Source organism: Heterodontus francisci, chromosome 9, assembly GCF_036365525.1.
Source record: "Heterodontus francisci isolate sHetFra1 chromosome 9, sHetFra1.hap1, whole genome shotgun sequence".
NCBI classification, from domain to species: Eukaryota; Metazoa; Chordata; class Chondrichthyes; order Heterodontiformes; family Heterodontidae; genus Heterodontus; species Heterodontus francisci.
In genome coordinates, this window is record NC_090379.1 from 6,803,740 (window position 1) to 6,827,843 (window position 24,104).

Here is a 24,104-nt window from a genome sequence, read left to right on the forward strand (position 1 = left end):
GGGACCCAGTGGATGTGGTGTACCTAGATTTCCAAAAGGCCTTCAACAAGGTGCCGCACAAGAGGCTGCTGCATAAGATAAGGATGCATGGCGTCAGGGGTAAAGTATTAGCATGGATAGAGGATTGGTTGACACAGGAAGCAGAGAGTGGGGATACATGAGTGCTATTCTGGTTGGCAATCAGTCACTAGTGGTGTGCCTCAGGGATCGGTGTTGGGACCGCAATTATTTACAATTTATATGGATGATTTGGAGTTGGGGACCACGTGTAGGGTGTCAAAGTTTGCAGATGACACTAAGACACTAAAAGGCAGAGCAAAGTGTGCAGATGACTGTGAAACTTTGCAGAGGAACATAGATACATTGAGTGAGTGGGCAAAGGTCTGGCAGATGGAATACAATGTTAATAAATGTGAAGTCATTCATTTCGGTAGGAGTAACAGTAAAAAGGATTATTACTTGAATGGTAAAAAGTTGCAGCATGCTGCTATGCAGAGGGTCCTGCGTGTCCTTGTGCATGAATCGCAGAAGGTTGGTCTGCAGGTACAGCAAGTAATTAGGAAGGCAAATGGAATTTTGTCCTTCATTGCTAAAGGGATTGAGTTTAAAAGCAGAGAGGTTATGTTGCAGCTGTATAAGGTACTGGTGAGGCCGCACCTGGAGTACTGTGTGCAGTTTTGGTCTCCTTACTTGAGAAAGGATATACTGGCACTGGAGAGGGTGCAGAGGAGGTTCACTAGGTTGATTCCGGAGTTGAGGGGGTTGGCTTATGAGGAGAGACTGAGTAGATTGGGATTATATTCATTGGAATTCAGAAGAATGAGGGGGGATCTTATAGAAACATATAAAATCATGAAGAGAATAGATCAGATACAAGTAGAGAGGATGTTTCCACTGGCAGGTGAAGCTAGGACAAGAGGGCATAGCCTCAAGATTAGAGGGAGCAGATTTAGGACTGAAATAAGAAGGAACTTCTTCACCCAGAGGATTGTTAATCTATGGAATTCCTTGCCCAGTGAAGTAGTTGACGCTTCTTCAGTAAACGTCTTTAAAGCTAAGGTAGATATCTTTTTGAACAATAAAGGAATTAAGGGATACGGTGGGAGCGCGGGTAAGTGGATCTCAGTCCACGAAAAGATCAGCCATGATCTTATTGAATGGCGGAGCAGGCTTGAGGGGCCGGACGGCCTACTCCTGCTCCTAGTTCTTATGATCTTATGATCTATGATCTTATGAACGAATAAAATCAAAGAATGGGCAGACTAGTGGCAGGAGGAATGTAATACTGGCATATGAGGTAATGCATTTTGGCAGAAGGGATAGGGAGAGGCAATATATACTAAATATCACTGTTCTAAAAAGTGTGCAGGAACAGAGGGACCTGGGGGTGCATGTGCATACAACTTTAAAGGTAGCAGGATATATTGAGAGAGTGGTTAGCAAAGCATTTGGGATCTTCGGCTTCATAAATAAAGGTATTGAATACAAAAGCAGGGAAGTTATGCTGAACATTTGCAAAGTTCTGGTTAGTCCCCAACTAGAGTCTTGCATCCAGTTCTGGCCACCACACTTTAGGAAGGATGTGAGGGTCCTTGAGAGGGTGCAGAGGAGATTTACTAGAATGGTTCTGGGGATGGGGGAATTTTACTAACAAGGTTAGGTTGGAAATCTGAGTTTGCTCTCTTTGGAGCAAAGGAGATTAGGGGGAGATTTGGTAGAGGTGTACAAGATTCTGGCAGGTTTAGATAAGGTGAACAAAGAAAAGCGGTTCTCATTAACTGATGCTACAAGGGCTAGGAGAGACAGATTTAAGATTTTGGGCAAGAGGTACAGGGGGCATGTGAGGAAGATCCTTTTTCTGCAGTGAGTGGTTGTGACCTGGAATACGCTGCCAACGAGGATGGCGGAAGCGGAGATGATCAATGATTTCAAAAGAAAATTGGATGGACACTTGAGGGAAATAAACTTGCAGGGCTATGGGGATTGAGTGAGGGAATGGGACTGACTAGATTGCTCTATAGAGAACTGGCATGGACTTGATGGACTGAATGGCCTCTTTCTGTGCCTTATTGACTCTATGACTCTACATTGTGGTTTTTGGTGTAAATTAATTGTTCTTGCTACTCTTGTTGAAAGATTGCTATGGTGATTCCAGAAAGTTTTCACCAGACTCTCTTTCTCTTAACCATCACCCTCCGCCCCACCACAACCACCTCACAGAAAAATACATACAGGCATGTCATATTGAAAATGAAAATCATTTATTGTGCATGCACAACAGAGCTGTTGAGCTATAATAAAAACAAAAAATGCTGGAAATGCTCAGCAGGTCTGGCAGCATCTGGGGAGAGAAGCAGAGTTAACGTTTCAGGTCTGTGACCTTTCATCAGATTCATCCACAGTGCTGTTCCAGGATTCTGACCCCAGCGAAAGTGAAGGAATGGTGATCTAGTTCCAAGTCAGGATGGTGTGTGGCTTGGAGGGGAATTTGCAGGTGCTGGTGTTCCCATGTGCTTGCTGCCCTTGTCCTGCTCAGTGGTATCGATTGCTGGTTTGGGAACTGCTGTCGAAGTCTTGGTGAGTTACTGCAGTGCATCTTGTCGCTATAGAACTTCAATTGATCACAGTAGCTGTTGGCATACCTGTGATTGAATCAGGGGGAATCGCAGATCAGGGCGACCATTCACACCATTCTAACCCATCCATCCAGAAAGACCATACAATCCAACTATCACAGCATCCAAAGCTTTCATAAATTATTAGAGATTTGTATCCAGGAGCCCATTCTGTGTGTTGATCATTTTGTCTCAACTACATCCTGATGTTGGTCCTCGACTTGTCTTTCAGTAATTTGAACCCTTGTCGTGCTTGGCCCCCATTAGTTTAAGGTAGTGCTCTGGGATAACATTTTGTCTACTGTTTGGTGTCTTGCGCACATTTAGGTTGACGCCTCAGTAGTCATTTCTACCGTGGCTGAGAAGCCCAAGTTTCTCCTGTCTATTCTCATAATTAACATCCTCGCAGGGAGATTTGCTAGTGCTGTTGGGAAGGGTTTAAACTAGATTGGTAGGGGTGGGAACCTGAGAGGGAGCTCAGATTGGAGGGAAACAAAACTGGTAACAGGAAGTAGAAAAGTAGTAAACAAAATTTAGAAGGCAGACGAAACGAAGGGAAAAATCAAATAGGATCAGAATGAGGAATAATGTTAATGGTACTCTATCTGAATGCACACAGCATTCGCAACAAGGTAGGGGATTTAAAGACACAAATAGAGGTAAATGGGGATGATTAAATTGCCATTACAGAGACGTGGTTACAGGGTGACCAGGATTGGGAACTGAATATTCTGGGATATTCGTCATTTAGGAGGGATAGGTGGAGGGGAAAAGGAGGTGGAGTAGCGCTGTTAATAAGGGATGAGATCAGTGCATTAGTGGGAGAGGATCTTGGATTGAAGGAGCAAGGTGTAGAATCAGTTTGGATTGAGCTATGAAATAGCAAGGGGCAGCAGACATTGGTGGGAGTTGTTTATAGGCCACCAAACAGTAGTGGTAATGTTGGGCATGGTATAAATCAGGAAATTAGAACTGCATGTAGCAATACAGTAATAACGGGCAACTTCAATTTACATATAGATTGGGTAAACCTAGTTAGCACTAATGTTGTGGAGGATGAATTCCTGGAGGAACCAACTAGGATTTGGGCTATTTAAATTTAGTATTATGTAATGAGAAAGGGCTAGTTAATAACCTTGCTAAAAAGGAGCTATTTGGAAATAGTGACACAGTATGGTACATTAAGTTTGAAAGATATATGGTTCATTCTGAAACTAGGGTCTTAAAGCTGAACAAAGGAAACTATGAAGGTATGAGGGGTAAGTTAGCTATGGTGGATTGGGAAAACATTAAAAGATTTGACAGGAGACAGGCAATGGCTAGTATTTAAAGAAATATTACACAGATACAACAAATATACATTCCTCTAAGATACAAAAACCCAACAGGAAAGGTGAATCGACTGTGGCTAGCGAAAGAAGTTAAAGATTGCATTAGATGAAAGGAAGTGGCTTCTAAGGGCACCAGAAAAAGTGGTAAGCCCAAGGGTTGGAAGCAATTTAGAATCCAGCAAAAGAGTACCAAGAAACTGATAAAGAAAGGGAAAGGAGAATATGAATGCAAGCTAGCTAGAAACATAAAGGGGGACTGTAAAAGCTTCTTTGGGTATGTGAAAAGGAAAATATTAGCAAGGGTGAATGTGGGTCCACTATAAGCGGAGACAGGAAAATTTGTAGTGGAAAGTGAGAAAATGGTAGAGACTACAGAAAATGTTCCAGAAATACTAGGGAACCAAGGGACGTGTAAAAATCAGAAACTGAGAGAAATTAGTAATGTCATCGAACTTGTTTTTTCTCCTCTGTTTAAAAATAGTGTACCTTTCAGACAGAGAGAGATGTTTTTAGAATCTTTGAGAACAGTGTGCCACAGCAAGCCTGTTTCCTAGGCAACAGCAGGAGATGTGCTGTTGTGTCAATTTGACTGTGTAGGGACTGGCTGAAACCAGTCTCATCTGGAACCCAATGAAGTGAGATTACTAAAAAGAAGTTGTCTATACCTCAGCAGAAAATCTGCATTGAGCTCAGATTCTGTTTGTCTAAGGAGAAAAAAATTCCCTGGAAAGAACATTTTCATTGTTGGAGGTAGTAAAATCCATTTTACTTCAAAACGCTAAGAGGTCTTTGTTGCAGAAGTGACTCTCTCTTTTGCCTGTTTGTATTTGCTAAAATTCTCAGTAAAGTTTCTACTGGAGGACTGCCAATTTGAAAATTCAAGTAGACTGGTTGTTATACTCTTGGTTGAAAGAACTGTGTGATGCCTGCTGCAGCTGAAGTTGACGCTGAAGAAAAATAAGTTTATAAATTCTTTTAGATATAGGTTTATTTTAATAGTGTTCAAGATTTAGTTTTTTTTTCAAATAAATAGTTAATTTGTTGTCTAAAGACACCTGGTTTTATGTATTTTATTCTGGGGTTAATGAGGTGTTTAATTTGGCTGTCTTCCTGTTAGGTGGGAAAACTTTAATATGCTATGGAGTGATGGGACTGAATTGACAGTGCATTGCTCCTGCCTTGGTCGCAACAGTATCAGTAAAGAGGTAGAGTCATAGAGTTTATACAGCACAGAAACAGGCCCTTCGGCCTCCTGGAAAGTGCTACCGTATCGGTAGTACTCAAAATTAATTGGATTGAAAGTTGATAAATCCCCTGGACCAGATGAACGACATCCCAGAGTATTGAAGATGGTGGCTATAGAAATAGTGGATGCATTGGTGATTATCTTTCAAAATTCTATGGATTCTGGAAGGGTTCCTGTAGATTGGATAGTAGCAAATGTAACCCCACTATTAAAGAAGGGAGCGAGAGATAAAACCGAGAACTGCAGCCCTGATTGATGTCAATAGTAGGGAAAATGTTAGAATCTATTATAAAGGTTGTGATAATTGGACAGTTGGAAAATATGATTGGGCAGAGTCAACATAGATTTATGAAAGGAAAATCTTGTTTGACAAACCTGTTGAAGTTTTTTTGAGGATGTTACTTGTAGCATAGTTAAAGGGGAACCAGTGGATGTAGTGTATTTGGATTTTCAAAAGGCTTTTAATAATGTCTTACACAGGAGATTAGTGAACAAAATTAGAGCACATGGAATTGGGGGTAATATACTGAAATGGACTGAGAATTGATTAACAGACAGAAAGCCGAGAGTAGGAATAAATGGGCCATTCTCAGGATGGCAGGCTGTTACTAGTGGGGTACCACAAGGATCAGTGCTTGGCCATAGCTGTTCAAATCTATATAAATGATTTAGATATGGGGACCAAATGTAAAATTTCCAAATTTGCTGATGATACAAAGCTAGGTGGGAATGTAAGTTGCGAGGAATATGCAAAGAGGCTTCAAGGAGACTTGTACAGGCTAAGTAAATGGTCAAGAACATGGCAGATGGAACATAATGTGAATAAGTGTGAAGTGATCCACTTTGGTAGAAAAAAAACAGAAAGGCAGACTATTTCTTAAATGGTGAGAGGTTGGGCATTGTTGATGTACAAAGGAACCTGGGGGTCCTTGTTCATGAGTCACTGAAAGCTAGTATGCAGGTGAATCAAGCAATTACGAAGGCAAATGGTATGTTGGCCTTTATTGCAAGAGAATTTGAGTACAGAAGTAAAGATGTCTTGCTGCAATTATACAGAGCCTTGGTGAGACTGCACCTAGAGTATTGTGTTTTGGAGTTTTGGTCTCCTTATGTAAGGGAGTACAGCGGAGGTTTACCAGACTAATCCCTGGAATGGTGGGATTGTTTTATGAAAAGATTGCAGAAACTGGGCTGTATTATCTGGAGTTTTGAAGATTGAAAGGTGATCTCAGTGAAACTTACAAAATTCATACAGGACGTGACAGGGTAACTGTGGATAGGATGTTTCCTCTGGCTGGTTAGTCTAGAATAAGGGAACACAGTCCCACAGTCTCCGAATAAGGGGCAGGCCATTTAGTACTGAGGTGAGGAGGAATTTCTTTATTCTGAGTGTGGTGAATCTTTGGAATTCTCTACCCCAAAGGGCTGTGGAAGTTCAATCATTGAGCAAGTTCAAAACAGAAATCAATAGATTTCTGGATACTAATGACATCAAGGAATATGGGGATTCTTTTTTCTTTCTTTTGGGCCTCCTTATCTCGAGAGACAATGGATACGCGCCTGGAGGTGGTCAGTAGTTTGTGAAGCAGTGCCTGGAGTGGCTATAAAGGCCAATTCTAGGGTGACAGGCTCTTCCACAGGTGCTGCAGAGAAATTTGTTTGTCGGGGCTGTTGCATAGTTGGCTCTCCCCTTGCGCCTCTGTCTTTTTTCCTGCCAACTACTAAGTCTCTTCAACTCGCCACATTTTAGCCCTGTCTTTATGGCTGCCCGCCAGCTCTGGCGAACGCTGGCAACTGACTCCCACGACTTGTGATCAATGTCGCAGGATTTCATGTCGCGTTTGCAGACGTCTTTAAAGCGGAGACGTGGACGGCCGGTGGGTCTGATACCAGTGGCGAGCTCGCTGTACAATGTGTCTTTGGGGATCCTGCCATCTTCCATGCGGCTCACATGGCCAAGCCATCTCAAGGGGATAGTGGGGAAAAATGGCATAGAGGAAGATGATCAACCATGATCTGTTTGAATGGCGGAGCAGGCTTCATGGGCCAAATGACCTACTCCTGCTCCTTTTTCCATTGTTTCTATGTTTCTGTAACCCTTTTGACATTTGTATTAACATAAGTTTGTCCAGAGATCCTTGGCAGCTTGGTGAGTAGTTATACTGCTTGGTGTGCCACTGAGCCAAAAGGTCTAGGAAATGACTTGTATCTTTGGTGCTAGGAAGGATGGAATAAACCAGCTAAAGTTTCACTTACCGATCACAGTACAGGAACCATGCTTGAAATTGTGTGTATATGGAGTAGTACAGCACAGAAGGAATTCATTCAGCCCATCAACTCTGCACGGCTCTTTTGAAGAGCATTCTACTTAGTTCCACTCCCTGGCTCTGTTCCCACATCCATGCATTTTTTTTCTCTACGTATTTATCCAATTCCCTCTTGAAGGCTACTGTTGAATTTGTTTTCACCAGGCAGTGCTTACTTTAAATTTCTGCCTTCTGGTTATTGATCCTTCAGCCATTGGAAACTGTTTCAAGTACTCTATCTTAACCCTTATTGATTCTAAATGTCTGTATCAAATCTCAGCCTCTCAGTTGAGGACTGAGAAAGGGCGTCTTTCACGGCCTCAGGACGTCCCAAAATGCTGTACAGTCAATGCAATTCTTTTGAAATATAGTCACTGTTGTAATGTAGGGATGCATGGCAGCCAACTTGTGCACAGCAATTTTCCACATGAGATAATGACTAAATAATCTGTTTATGATGTTGGCCGAATATTGGGCAAGACATTGGGGAGAGCCCCCGGGCGCTTTTATGTCCACTTGAGGACAGACGAGCCTCCTATTAACGTCTGATCTGAAAGTTGGCACCTCTGTGCAGCTTAGTACTACACAGGGAATGTCATCGTGGATTATGGGCTCAATTCTCTGGAGTGGGACATCAGCCGACTACCTTCTGATGCAGTGGTGAGAATGCTATCCATCCTCGGTGGCTGGACAGGATTCGCGATCAGCTATGATGGCACACATTAAATAATTTGGCTGTTATTATACAAACATGAAAAATAGTCTTCTGCCCGTGTCCTAACTTGCACCAAGTGCTGTTCACCCAGCACCTCTGTTTTTGCCGACTTACATTGGCTCCTGGACTGGTTGCACTTCATTTTTATATATAAAAGAATTTTTTCAAATTTCTCCATGGCCTCTCCCTTCCCTATCTCTGCAGTATCCTCCAGCCTTTGAGATATCTGTACTCCTATATCTGTACTCTAATTCTGGCCTCTGTCGCATCCCCGATTTGTATTGCTGCACCATTGGTGGCTGTGCCTTCAGCTGCATAGGCCTTAAGTTCTGGAATTTCATTCCTAAATCTCTCCAGCACTGTACCTCCCTTTCATTCTCTGCTTTTTAGAGCCTAGCTGCAGACCAAACATCACATTGTAGCTCTGTGTCAAATTGTGTTTGGTAGTTTCTGAGCATCACCTTGGACGTTTTACAGTGTCACAGCCACTATATAAATATAACTAATTGTTGGTTTAGGGAGGCACTTAAAGGTGGTTAGTGCCTATGGAACTGTACACTGCGGGTAGGAGAAGGAGAAGTAGTGCTGAACAGCAGCGGTATTGTATGATTGTGCGGTATTGTTGCAACTGGGTACTTGTTGGGGATGTTGGCCGCCTCGAGAACTTCTGTGTTGGAGATACGGTCCTGCCACCTGATGCCAAGGATTCTCCGGAGGCAGCCAAGATGGTATGAATTGAGACGTTGCTCTTGGCTGACATATGTTGTCCAGGCCTTGCTGCAGTAGAGCAAGGTACTGAGGACACAGGCTTGATACACTCGGACTTTTGTCATAGAACATAGAACATAGAACAGTACAGCACAGTACAGGCCCTTCGGCCCACGATGTTGTGCCGAACCTTTAACCTACTCTAAGATCAAACTAACTACCCTTCATTCTACTATCATCCATGTACCTATCCAAGAGTCGCTTAAATGCCCCTAATGTATGGAAAATGGAAGGATCCCCAAGGACACATTGTACAGCAAGCTTGTCACTGGTATTGGACCCACCGGCCGTCCATGTCTCTGCTTCAAAGACGTCTGCAAACACGACATGAAGTCCTGTGACATTGATCACAAGTCGTGGCAGTCAGTTGCCAGTGATCGCCAGAGCTGGCGGACAGCCATGAAGACGGGGCTAAAGTGTGGCGAGTCAAAGAGACTTAGCAGTTGGCAGGAAAAAAGACAGAAGCGCAAGGGGAGAGCCAACTATGTAACAGCCCCGACAACCAATTTTATCTGCAGCACCTGTGGAAGAGTCTGTCACTCTAGAATTGACCTTTATAGCCACTCCAGACGTTGCTTCACAAACCACTGACCACCTTCAGGCGCTTACCCATTGTCTCTCGAGACAAGGAGGCCAAAGAAGAAGAAGAGTACTTGTTAATTAATGCATGTTTCTTCTTGTTACTGTGATCATTAACACCCCGCCCCCCCATCTCCCCCAGCCTTAATGTGAACGATTGCTTGGGTTCCGTTGGTTATTGATCAAGGTTAAAACTATGTTCTTTGCAATTTATAGATTAATGAGAGATGATGCAGCCTTGACTTCCCATAACTCATGATCTGCAGTGGCTGCCATTATCAGTCTCCAGCCGTCTCTGTGCTACATGTTAACAGCTTGCCATGATGGGTATCGCTGGCTAGGCTAGCATTTATTGCCCATCCCTAATTGGTGGTGGCGAGCTGCCTTCTTGAACTGCTGCATTCCATGTGACGTCAGTACATCCACAGTGCTATTAGGAAGGGAGTTCCAGGATTTTGACCCAGTGACGGTGAAGGAACGGGTGATATAGTTCCAAGTCAGGATGGTGTGTGCCTTGCCAAGTGGTGGTGTTCCCATGCATTTGCTACCCTTGTCCTTCTAGTTGGTAGAGGCCGTGGGTTTGGAAGGTGCTGTCTAAGGAGCCTTGGTGCATTGCTTTATATATATATATAACAGTGTGTGCTTTAACATGTGTGCAGGTTCTTGCTGGTATGTTTTTGTTCTGGGAACATCCATTGAGGTCCATACCCTCCTGCAACAGCTTCTGATGGTTGTGGATGGGTAGGGAAGAGAACTGAGGGAGAGGAAAACTGAGCTTAAGACTAATGAACACAGTGCACTTCATATGTGGTTAAAGCTCTTGGATTTAAAAGTGAAAAAAATAGCTTGCATTTCTGTATCGATTTTTACTGCATCAGGATGGCCCAAAGCACTTTATAGCCCGAATGTACTTTTTGAAGTGTAGTCACTGTTGTAATATAGGAAACATGGCAGCCAATATGCACACAGCAAGATCCCACAAACAGTGAATACGTTTAGGTGTTGATTGAGGGATGAATATTGGCCAGGATCTTAATCACAATAGTGCCATGGGATCTTTAATACCCACCTGAGAGGGCAAACGGGGTTTTGTTTAACGTCACGTCCCAAAGTCTCATGTGACATCATATGTGACTGTGACAAAGGTAAACTTTCCCTCCTTGCCCTTCTCGACCTGTCTGCAGCCTTTGACGCAGTTGACCACACCATCCTCCTCCAGTGCCTCTCTACTGTTGTCCAGCTGGATGGGACTGCACTTATCAATGTAATCATAGCCACTGAATCATTTGCAATGGCTTCTCTTCCTGCTTCCGCACCGTTACCTCTGGTGTTCCCCAAGGATCTATCCTTGGCCTCCTATTTCTCATCTACTTCCTGCCCCTCGACGACATAATCCGAAAGCACAGCGTTAGTTTTCACATGTTTGCTGACAACATTCGGCTGTACTGCACCACCACTTCTTTTGACTCCTCCACTGTTAAATTATCAGACTGCTTATCTGACATCCAGTATTGGATGAGCTGAAATTTACTCCAATTAATTATTGGGAAAACTGAAGCCGCTGTTTTCGGTCCCTGTTTCAAACTCTGTTCTGTAGCTACTGACTTCACTCTTTTCCCTGGCAACAGTCTGAGATTAAGCCAGTCTGTTTGCAACCTTGGTGTCACATTTAACCCCGCGATGAGCTTCTGACCTATCCGTGTCATCGCCAAGGCTGCTTATTTCCACCTCCTGTAATATCGCCGACTTTGCCCCTGCTTAAGTTTTTCTATTGCTTTCATTGCCTCTGGACTTGACTATTCCAATGCACTCCCAGCTGGTTTCCCACACTCTACTCTCTCCGTAAACTTGAAGTCATCCAAAACTCTGCTGCCCGTGTCTTGACTTGCACCAATTCCCATTCCCATTGGCTCCCAGTCAAGCAACATCTTGATTTTAAAATTCTCATCCTTGTTTTCAAATGCTTCCATGGCTTCGCCCTTCCCTATCTCTGTAAACTCCTTCAGCCCCACAACCCTCTGAGATATCTGCGCGCCTCTAATTCGAGCCTCTTGTGCATCCTGATTTTAATTCCTCCACCATTGGTGGCCCCACCCTCAGTTGCCTTGGGCCCAAACTCTAGAATTCCCTCCCTAAATCTCTGCCTCTCCACCTCACTTTCCTGCTTTAAGAAGCTGTTTAAAACCTATCTCTTTGATCAAGTTTTTGGTTATTTGACCTAATATCATTTGTGGCTCGGTGTTATACTTTGTTTTATAATGCTCATGTAAAGCACCTTGGTATGTTTTATTATGTTAAAGGTGCTGTATAAATATCTTATCTTTGGCCTCCTTGTCTCGAGAGACAATGGGTAAGCGCCTGGAGGTGGTCAGTGGTTTGTGAAGCAGCGTCTGGAGTGGCTATAAAGGCCACTTCTAGAGTGACAGACTCTTCCACAGGTGCTGCAGATAAAATTGGTTGTCGGGGCTGTTACACAGTTGGCTCTCTCCTTGCGCTTCTGTCTTTTTTCCTGCCGACTGCTAAGTCTCTTCGAATCGCCACGCTTTAGCCCCGCCTTTATGGTTGCTCGCCAGGTCTGGTGATCGCTGGCCACTGACTGCCACGACTTGTGATCAATGTCACAGGACTTCATGTCGCGTTTGCAGACGTCTTTAAAGCGGAGACAAGGATGGCCGGTGGGTCTGTGACGAGCTCGCTGTACAATGTGTCCTTGGGGATCCTGCCATCTCACATGGCCGCTTGTTAAAACATGCTAAATCGGCAGAGTAACTTCTCTGTGCACTTACTATCTGTGTTTCTGTGTGAATGGGAGAGGGAATGCGCCGCAGAGTGAGGATTAAATATCTTTACCACCCCGGTTCACTTACTCACATCATAAGAAATAGGAGCAGAAGTAGACCATATGGCCCATCGAGCCTGCTCCGCCATTCAATACGATCACGGCTGATCTTGGGCTTCGATTCCATTTTCCTGCCTGCTCCCCTTATCCCTTGATTACTTGCGAGACCAAAAATCTATCTATCCCAGCCTTAAATGTATTCAACAGTAGAGCATCCGCAACCCTCTGGGGTAGAGAATTCCAAAAATTCACAACCCTTTGAGTGCAGTAATTTCTCCTCATCTCAGTCCTGAATGGTCGGTCCCTTATCCTGAGACTGTGCCCCTGCGTTCTAGATTCCCTGACCACCGGAAACAATCTCTTAGCTTCTACCATATCAAGCCCTTTCAGAATCTTGTATGTCTCAATTAGATTGCCACTTATTCTTCTAAACTGCAGAGAATATAGTCCCAATTTACTCAACCTCTCATCATAGGAGACCCCCCTCATCCCAGGGACCAATTTAGTAAATCTTCGCTGCACCGCCTCCAGTGCAAGTACATCCTTTCTTAAATGTGGAGCCCAAAACTGCGCACAGTATTCCAGGTGCGGTCTCTCTAAAGCCCTGTACAATTTTAGTAAGACTTCTTTATTCCTGTACTCCAATCCCCTTGCAAGAAAGGCCAACATGCCATTTGCCTTCCTATTAGCCTGCTGCACCTGAGTGTTAACTTCATGCATTCCTTGTACAAGTACACCCAAGTCTCTCTGAACATCAACATTTACCAGTTTCACACCTTTAAAAAAAAAAATTCTTTTTTTCTATTTTTACGACCAAAGTGAACAACTTCACACTTCCCTACATTATAATCCATTTGTCATCTTGTTGCCCACTCACTTAACCTGTCTATGTCTCTTTGCAGCCTCTCCATGTCCTCCCCCCAGCTTACCTTTGCACTACCTTTGTATCATCAGCAAACTTAGATGCATTACTCTCAATCTCTTCATCTGAGTCATTAATATAGAGTGTAAATAGCTGAGGCCCCAGCACTGATCCCCAATTATTCACTGCCTGCCAACTTGAGAATGCCCCATTTATGCCCACTCTCTGCTTCCTGTCTGTTAACCAGTCTTCTATCCATGCTAATATATTACCCCAACACCATTAGCCCCTGTCTTGCCTATTAACCTTTTGTGTGGCACCTTATCGAATGGAAATCCAGATAAATCACATCTACTGGTTCCCCTTTATCTACTCTACTAGTTACATTCTCAAAAACTCAAATAAATTTGTCAAACAGGATCTCCCTTTAATAAAAGCATGCTAACTTGTTCTAATCATACTGCACTTTTCTAAGTGCATTGTTAAGACTTCTTTAATAGTTTCCAGTATCTTCCCAACAACTGATGTTAGGCTGACTGGCCTGTTGTTCCCTGTTTCTCCCTCCCTCCTTTCTTGAAAAGCAGTGTAAAATTTGCCAACTTCCAATTCCTGAATCTAAGGAATTATGGAAAATCACGCCAGCGCATCCACTATCTCTGCAGCTATCTCTTTTAGAACCCTAGGGTGTAGGCCATCTGGTCCCAGGGACTTATTAGATTTTACTCCCTCAAGTTTCTCAGCACTTTTTCTCGGCTGATATTAATTTCCTCACTGTTGTTAGTCTCTAGGTTACTGCCTATTTCTGGTATGGCACTCATGTCTTCCACTGTGAAGACAGACACAAAATATTTGTTCAATGCACCGCATCCCTAGGCAAACTGCTTTTATATTGTGCTCATTTAGTTTTGAGTCTGGAAGACATTGCTAAATTCAGCTCCATAGATGTCGTGGGAGAATCTTTTTGTGTGTCTGTATCTGGGATAAAAGCGTTGGATTTAGTAGATACTGGTTACCCAGAACTAAATAAAGCACTAGTATAAAAGTATCTTTACACGTTTTACTTGCTTTCACCGCCGACCTCTACTTAATCCTGAGCAAGACTTATGCAGTCCTCGGTTACTTGGCAGTTTTACCAGGCTGTATAATGGATGCAGGTGAGAGTGATGGATGTGCTACAACTAATAGGTTTCAAACTCAATTAAGAGAAATTTGAAGGGTTTGCAGAATGATGGTTGTTACGGACAGATAGAAAGGATTGTGGGTGGTTCCCGCTGTTCACCTCAACTGACTGCAGTCGTGTTTTGTTAAAGTGATACGTTAGCCCCTGAGTGTCTTTCGGGTTAATTAAACAGACAAATGACAGGTTTTCTCGTAGATTAGAAAAAGATAACTCTTTATTTTTAGAAATTCCCCAAATGGTCGCAACCTCACCCACATAGACATTTATACACATACACATGTACAGAAGAATAGATAGATAAGAGAGAAGAGTGTAGGATGTAGATAAGTGTTCGTCATTTACAGTAAACCTGTTGAAACTTCTTAGGAGGCAAGGCTCTTAAGGTGCAGGCCTGGGTGTTTGTAGCCTTGAACCTGTTGAGGTGTTAGAGTTCTAGTGGTTACAACTCAGCACAAAGCTGCGGGTGTGGATTTTATTACCTTCACAGATGGAGAGTCTTTAGAGTCACTTTGTGATGTCTCTGCTGTAATGGTTGTTCCGGTTATTGTTCAGCAGGGTTCTTCTTGCTTGGCTGGATCTCTTCCACAGCCTCTGGCTGGACTGGCTTTGAGGTGTTGGCTTGATCTCCCTTCTCTCTCCAGAGGGGTGCCTTTTTAAGATTAAAAAATCCTATCACCTTAGAGTTTCTGTTAGGAGACATGTGCCACTCTCCCCTGGTGTGACTATACAGTGGATCAGGATATGGTAACCATGGCTATCAATTGATGTCTGAATGGGGACCATTCTGTTACTACGGTGCAAATTCACACCTATTCATCTTGGTTGGGAAAAGGAGATGGTGGATCCTGACGGATGGTTCCCCAAGCAGACCATCCAAGTCATTTGGCGGAATGCCTCATCGCCAGAACTTTCAAACGAGCACCAAGATGTAACTTGGCTGGTGGTGAGAAGAGCCCTCCCCGTCAGATCCTTCCTGCACGCCCGAAGTCTCACCCCCCCCGCACAATGCCCCCGTGGTGGCTGTGGTGGGGAAGAGACGGTTGCCCACCTCCTTCTAGAATGTGTCTTTGCAAAGCAAGTGTGGAAAGAGATGCAGTGGTTTTTGTTTCATCCCAAACAGCTCTGTAACACAGGAGTCTGTGCTCTACGTGCTGTTCCCAGGGACGCACACCGAGACAAACATCAACTGCTGCTGGAGGACTATCAATTCGGTGAAAGACGCCCTTTGATCTGCCGGAAACTTGCTGGTCTTCCAGCGCAAAGAGTTATCCATGACCGAATGTTGCAGACTGGCACATTCCAAGGTCCAGGACTACGTGCTGAGGGACGCACTAAAGCTTGGGGCAGCCGCAGCAAAGGCTCAATGGGAAAAGACCACAGTGTAAGGTCCCGCCACCAAGCTGAACAGAGGGGCTGGATCCATGGAAAACCCCTCAAACTTTTCGGGAAAATTTTGTGTGCTGTAAAACGTAAAAATGTATATGGCATGACAAATGAAATGGAAGGGTTGTATTGAAGGAAACTGATCACCTTTGCACTGTTTGTAATTTTTGACTTGGTGCTGTTTGAAACTGGTAATGTATTTTTTACAGCTTTTTATGAGTAAAGTATATTTTGGAAATTAAAAAAAAACCTATTCATCTTGGTTTGGGCTGTGAGTCAATCTGTCTCCAGAACGCTTTTGTTCGTTCATTCATGTTGCGAGGGCTCATCAATATCCATTAGTGCTCTTTTCAATTTCAAAGGGGGTCTTCCCAGAGCTATTTCAGATGAGGTAAACGAGACAGGTTTGTTGATTCAGAGTGATTCCTGACAACGCGATGGTCCGCTGACGTCATCAGAGTGCGCCATAATGCGCACATGCGCAGCTACATCTTGCCAGGACTTAGTGGCGCATGTGCGGGATGACATCATCACGCAGTGCTAATGTCATTGCGTATCTGCGCCAGGTCCATGTTCACGCATGCGCGATAAAGCGTCATGGGGTATCCAGCCCCTCACTCAGCTGGAGGAAGCGGCTGCATGGGAGACTCTGATGCTGAAGGTCTCTTTTCCCCCCCGCCCCCCTCACTCCAGGCCTCACTGTTCCACTGGCCGATTGTTCCTTGCTTCGTGCCGCTCGCTCCCTGCCCCCTCCTCCAGCCGCTAGCTCTAGGCCATGCCGCTTCCCTCCTCTCAGCCACTAGCTCCTACGTCGACCTGTCACCCCTTTCTTCTTCGGGCGCCGCCTGGAGGCTTATGAAACGTGGGAGCGAATGGCCGAGAGAAGGGAAGCGGCGCGGCCCAGAGCCTGCAGCCAGCGGGGAGGAGGGAGGACCAGCAGCCGGAGAGCAGAGTGGCGCGAGCGGGGAACAATCAGCCAGGCAAGTGGTGGAGAGCAGCGAGATCTGGAGTGAGTGGCTGAGGGCGGGAAGCAGCCGGTGGGGCGGGAGCTACTATCTGCGTTCGGGTGAAATCAGTCCTGGTCTGTCATGTAATTGAATCACAATAACGAATTGGCAGCACATTTTATACTCTGCCCAATTTTCTTTTCCATCTATCGGGGTGCCAATTCACTATCTTCCAATGGAAATTCAATCATAAAATTCCTTTTGTATTTAATAGGATTACTGGTATATTAAATGCATCTGAGGATTACAGTTAGTATCCTATAACTATATAGTAGCATATTGCTGGGCTTCCATCCAACTTAATGTAAGGTTAGTTTGCTGGAATGATCTAGCACGCCAAGGTCTCTCACTTCTACCCCTCTCAATATCCTCCTGTTTATTGTTTATTCCCTCCCCAAATGCATTACCTCACACTTCTCTGGATTGAATTCCATTTGCCACATTTCCGCCCACTCAACTAAAACATTGATATCATTCTGGAGTCTTACGGCTTTCTTCCTCACTATTAACTACACGGCCAATTTTTGTGTCATCAGCAAATTTCCCAATCATGCCACTCTCATTTAAGTGAATTATTATTCTATACCACAAACAGCAAGGCACCCAACACTTAGCCCCGTGGAACACCACTGGAAACTGCTTTCCATTTACAAAAACATCTGTTGACTACTAGCCTTTGTTTTCTGTCTCTGAGCCAATTCTGGATCCAACCTGCCACCTTCCCCTGTATCCCACGGGCTTTCATTTTACTGACTGGTCTGCCATGCGGGCCTTGTCAAATGCCTTACAAAAATCCATGTAAACCACATCTGCGTGATGTGTCTGTGTGGGTTTCCTCCAGGTGCTCCGGTTTCCTCTCGCATGCCAAAGACGTGCAGGTTGATAGGTAAATTGGCCATTAGCAATTGCCCCTAGTATAGGTAGGTGGTAGGGAAATATAGGGACAGGTGGGGATGTGGTAGGAGTATGGAATTAGTGTAGGATTAGTATAAATGGGTGGTTGATGATCGGCACAGACTCGGTGGGCCGAAGGGCCTGTTTCAGTGCTGTATCTCTCAAACTAAAAAACGCATCCACTGCACTTCCCTCATCAATCCTCCTTGTCACTTCCTCAAAAAACTCAATCAGGTTAGTAAGACATGATCTTCTAATTTCCATGCTGACTATCCCTGATTAATCCATGCCTTTCTAAGTGACTGTTTATCCTGTCCCTTAGAATAGATTCTAACAGGGGCAGCGCAGTGGTTAGCACTGCAGCCTCACAGCTCCAGCGACCCAGGTTCAATTCTGGGTACTGCCTGTGTGGAGTTTGCAAGTTCTCCCTGTGTCTGCGTGGGTTTCCTCCGGGTGCTCCGGTTTCCTCCCACATGCCAAAGACTTGCAAGTTGATAGGTAAATTGGCCATTATAAATTGCCCCTAGTATAGGTAGGTGGTAGGGAAAACAGGTGGGGATGTGGTAGGAATTAGTGTAGGATTAGTATAAATGGGTGGGCCGAAGGGCCTGTTTCAGTGCTGTATCTCTAAACTAAACTAAATTTGCCCACCACTAAATTTGCCCACCACTGAGGTCAGACTGACTGGCCTATAATTACCTGGCTTATCCCTTGCACCCTTTTTAAACAATGGTACAATGTTCGCAGACCTCGAATCATTTGGTACCTCGCCTGCATTGGGTGAGGATTTGAACATGATCCTCAAAGCATCTGTTATTTCCTCCCTGGCTTCCTTCAACAAACTGGGATTCAATCCAATCCGGTCCTGGCGATTTGTGCACTTTCAAGGATGTCAGACCCTCCAGTACTTCCTCTGTCATTATGCTTATCATATCTAATATTTCACACTCCTCTTTAACTACAATGTCGACATCAACCTTCTTTGTGAGAGACAAAAAACTCATTAAGAACCCTGCCCACATCTTCTGCATCCAAGCATAAGTTCCCTTGTACATCTCTGATAGGCCCCACCCTTTCCTTAGTTATCCTGTTGATCTGAATGTACTGATAAAACATCTTCGGGTTTTCCTTGATTTTACCTGCCAATAATTTTTCATGTCCTCTCTCTGCTTTTCTGATTTCCTTTTTTACTTCACCCCTGCACTTTCTATACTCCTCTAGGCTTTCTAAAATATTAAGATATTTGTGATCATCATAAGCTTTCTTTTTTTGCTTTAACCCTTGCATTTATGTAATGCATTTCACGACCACTGGGCGTCTGAAACACTTTCCAGCCAATCCAGTACTTTTGAAGTTTGGTCACTATTGTAATGTAGGAAACATGGCAACTAACTAGCACACAGCAAGATTCCACGAACAGCAATGTGATAATGACAAGATCATCTGTTTTTTTTGTGGTGGTGTTTGAGGGATAATTATTGTGCATGACATCGGGGATAACTCCCCTGCTGTTCTTCAAAATAGTGCCATGGGATCTTATACATCAACCTGAGCAGGCAGATGGTTTAATGTTTTATCTGAAAGATGGCACCTCCAACAGTGCAGACAGAGTAATGAAATCTTACTGCAATTGTATGGGGCCTTGATGAGACCATGCTCGGAGTACTGTGATCAATTTTGCTCTCCTTACCTAAGGAAGGATATTTCATTGAAACATAAAATTCTTAAGGGGCTTGACAGGATAGATGCTGGGGAGTCTAGAACTAGGGGTCACAGTCTCAGAACAGTGGGTTGACCATTTAGGACTGCGATAAGAAATTTCTTCACTCAAAAGGTTTGGAATTCTTTGAATGTCTGCAGCTCTCTGGAGTAGTGATTGAATATGTTCTAGGCTGAAAAAGACAGATTTTTGGGTACGAAGGGAATCAAGGGATAAGATGCACTGCATCATTTCATCAAGGCTTCTTCGACAGCACCTTCCAAAGGACAAGGGCAGCAGATGCATGGAAACACCACCACCTGCAACTTCCCCTCCAAGCCACACACCATCCTGACTTGGAACTATATTGCCGTTCCTTCACTGTCGCTGTGTCAAAATCCTGGAACTCCCTTCCTAACAGCACTGTGGGTGTGCCTATACCCCAAGGACTGCAGTGGTTCAAGAAGGCAGCTCACAACCACCCACTTCTGAAGGGCAGTTAGGGATGGGCAATGAATGCTGGCCTAGTCAGTGACGCCCATGAATCAATAAAAAAAAAAGTGGAGAGTGCAGGAAAGTGGAGTTGAGGCAGATCAGCCATGATCTTATTGCCTGGTAGAGCAGTCCCAAAGGGCCAAATGGCCTACTCCAGCCTCTATACCTTATGTTCTCTCTCTGCTGCACTTTCTTGCTCTCTCTCTTTCCGCCCCCTATCCCCCACGCTGCTTAATCGTTATACAACATGGTAGAAGTTTATTATTGTATTGATTTATATCCTTAAAAATCATACTTCAGTACATTTTGTTCATTCACTTCCATTCTGAATTTTTATATTTCAGGTGCGGGAAAAGCTCCATCACTGGGAGCAGGGTTCCACACCAACCTCGGGAAGGAGTCACGTGCACAAACTTTACAGAATGGTAAATCTGCAGCAACAATGAGCTTTAGATTAATTGGTGGCAGCTTTTGTATGTGTCTGTCTTTTTCTTCTAGTACAGCCCACTGGCGGTTTCATGAGATTGAGGTTTTTAATATTGGGCTGATAACTGTGTCCTGGATTTGTTTAACTAGCTACAGTGCCCTTCACTTTGTCTGCAGACATCTCTCCTGAATCTCCAATTGAAGGAACTAGGCCACTCTTAAAGGGCACCTATGGAATGAGAGAACTTGTTTTTTTCTAGAGCAGTGGTTGTCAACACTTTTGGTTATTGGGCTAGTGGGTTCTGTACTTGGGGCTCATTGGGTTACTTTCAAATATACTTCCATTTTGTATAGTATTAGAAGACATTTTTAAAAACTGAATATTTTACATTTTTAAAGCTTACTGTAAGTGATTTGGATTTCTTTCCATATGCAGCAGCATGGAACTTAAAATAGAATCATAGAATGGTTACATCGTGTCCGTGCTGGGTCTCTACAAGAGGAACTCAGCTAGTCTCACGCCCGCGCCCTTTCTCTCCAGATAATTAGCCAGTTCCCTTTTGAAAGCCATGGTTGAATTTGCTTCCACTGCACTCTCAGGCAGTGTATCCCAGATCCTAACCACTTGCATAAAAAAGTTATTCCTCATGTATATATCAGAATTGACTATTTTTTCATATGTTCTAAGTTGATAGTTGCTTTGTCTGATTGTTTTAAAATAATCTATTGTGTTTACATTTATGAACATCCTTTCGGTGTTGTCGGTCAAAGTTTTCACTCAAAGGACAGTAGAAATCTGGAACTCTTATCTCCTGTTATGGACCGGTGGAAGGGGTGTGGGTGGTTCCCACTGTTTTCCTCTCAACTGTCCGCAATCATGTGTGAAAAATGATGCATTAGCCCCTGAGTGTCTTTCGGCTCAAATAAACACAGGTTTTCTCGTAGGTTTCAAAAAAAACTCTTTTTCTGGAATTCCCCAAAGGTAATTTCAGACGAGGTTAATGAGTTCCAACTTTGCAGACAGCTTTGTTGATTTCCAATACAGGAGGGGTCACGTGACTACTGCTTCATTTTGACTGTTCTTGTGGTTTTGTTTAACAGTTGACCTTTTAAAATTTATAATTCTTCTTCCATTTCATTGTTTATTTCATCACAGTGCCTTCTGTGCATGGCAGCCCAAAAGGCTGTGGATGCTGAGGGATAATTGAAATTTTCAAGACTGAGATTGATCGATTTTTTTGTAGGTGAGGGTATTAAAAGATATGAAGCAAAGTCGGTAAATTGAGTTGAGGTACAAATCACCCGCTATCTAATTGAATGACGGACCGGGCTTAACAGCCACCTCTCGTTCTTAAAATAAATTGTTGTTTGAAGACTTGGTATTGCATCAATGGAACAAAGAGACAGTGCTCTGTGATTTTTTAATTGCACCCTCATGGGTGGTTCTCATTGAAGGTCTCAGGGCTTGGCTGCAGGAGAGCCTTAAGCTATAGGGCTGATATTGGGACTTGCAGTGCTAGTAAGGCTCCTACAGTTCATGGATAAAGTGTTCGCCCTGCCTCTTAATGTCATTCCATTTCTGTTACTGGACAACAGGATCACATGACATATATGGATGAGGAAGCCTATGCAAGAATGACTTGCATTTATATAAGCATTTTATCATGATTTACAGCCAATTGAAGTACTTTTGAAGTTTATTTGCTGCTGTAATATAGGAAACGCCTCAGCCAATTTGCACACAGCAATGTCCCATTAAACAACAATGTAATCATGACCAGATATTTTGTTTTAGCGATCAGGGATAAATATTGCAGAGGGCACTGTGGAGAACTCCCCTGCTCTTAGACATAGTGCTGGGATCTTTTCCATCTCATCCAAAAGTCGCGACAGTGCAGTGCCCTTCACTGCTGCTCTTGACAGCGCAGCGCCCATCCTCAGTGCTGCACTGGAGTGTCAACCTGGATTTTGTACTGAAATCTTGAGAGTGGAATTAGAACCCATGATCTGACAGAGGCGAGAGTGCTATCAACTGAGGCAGGGCTGACACACAAATGAGAAAGCCCATACAAGCTCATTCAACAACAACAACTTGTATTTGTATAGAGCTATTAACGTTTTTCACAAAATTTGACACCGAGCCACCTAATTCGTTATTCATACACATAACTTGGTCAGAGGTTTTAAGGAGGGTCTTAATAGAGGAACGAGAGGCAGAGAGGTTTAGAAAGAGAAGCCTGGAGGTTAGGGCTTTTGAAGCTGAAGGCACAGCTGCCAGTGGTGGTGTGATTTAAATCAGGGATGCTCAAGAGGCCAGAATTAGAGAAGTGCAGATATCTGAGGGTTGAAGGGCTGAAACCAATTATATTGGTGAGGAGGAATGAGGCCATGGAGGCATTTGAACAAAAGGATGAGAATTTTCAAATAGTGATGTTGCTTAACTGGTAGCCAATGAAGGTCAGTGAGCACAGGGTTGATGGGTGAACGGGACCTGGTGTGATTTATGACATAGGCAGCAGAGGTTTGGATGACCAAGTTTGTGGAGGATAGAACATGGGAGGCCACCCAAGAATATGTTGGAGTCGTCAGGTCTACATGTAACAAAGGCATGGATAAGGGTTTCAGCAGCAGATGAGCTGAGGCAGGGGTGGAGTCAGGTGATGTGATAGAGGTGAAAATAGATGGTCTTAGTGATGGTGCAGATATAAAGTCATAGTCATTTATGGCACAGAAGGAGGCCATTCGATGTAGCTAGAAGCTCATTTCAGGGTCAGATATGCCACCAAACTTGTGAACAGTATGGTTCAGTGTCAGGCAGTTGTCAGGGAGTGGAATGGGTTGGTCGCTAGGGAGCTGAGTTTGTTTGTCAGTCTTTAGTTGGAGGAAAGTCCTGCTCATCCAATGTCAGACAAGCAACCAGTTTGACAATTTAGTGACAGTGGAGGGTAGAAAGAGGTGGTAATGAACAACGTTCCCTCTAATTCTTTTTTCTGGAGTGCACGTCCGATTTCTTTAAGTGTGCAGCCCCTTTAAATGTTTTTGCACGTGCTGTAATTTCAAGGGGCCAACTGATGCGTGGGGACTTTTGGGTTGCTTCGCAGCCACGCACTTTGGAGGGGATATTGGTGCTGGGTGTCATCAGTGTACATGTGGAAACTGACACTGTATTTTCAGATGATGTCATTGAGGGGCAACACTTAGATGAGAAATATGAGAAGTATAAGAATAGATCCAAGAGGGACACCAAAGATAACGATGTAGGAGCAGGAAGAGAAGCCATTGCAGGTGATTCTCTGGCTATGATTGAATAAATAAGATTGGAACCAGGCGAGTGCAGTCCCACCCAGCCTGATGATGGAGAAGCATTGGAGGAGGATCGTGCGGTCAGCTGTATTGAAGGCTGCAGCCAGGTTGAGAAGAACAAGAAGGGATAGTTTACTTTTGTTACAGTCACATAGGATGTCATTTGTGCCTTTGATAAGAGCAGTTTCAGCATTGTGGCATGGGCAGAAATCTGATTAGAGAAATTCAAACACGGAGAACTGGAGAAAATGGGCACTGATTTGAGAGACGACAAGACATTTGAGGATGTTGGAGATGGGACGATGATTTGTAGGAATAGAGGAGTCAGTGGTTGGTGTTTTGAGGATAGAGCTGATGATGGTGCAGCTTTGAAGGAAAGATGGGACAGTACCTGAGAGGGAACTATGAACTGTACCAGCTAATAGGGGAGCCAGGAAGGGAATTTGGGTGGTCGGC

General features: G+C 44.0%; 1 protein-coding gene across 2 annotated transcripts in view; it reads left to right on the forward strand.

Moving 5' to 3' along the window:
* Window positions 1-24,104, forward strand: part of LOC137373561 (transcription factor IIIB 90 kDa subunit-like) — a 436,816-nt gene that overhangs the window by 40,280 nt on the left and 372,432 nt on the right. Inside the window, exon 2 of one of the 2 annotated variants that reach the window (XM_068038499.1) lies at window positions 20,264-20,344. In XM_068038499.1, the coding sequence (XP_067894600.1) occupies window positions 20,264-20,344 (81 nt within the window). Of the gene's footprint in view, window positions 1-20,263; window positions 20,345-24,104 lie in introns of those variants that run through there. The other variant, XM_068038501.1, reaches the window with a different exon arrangement.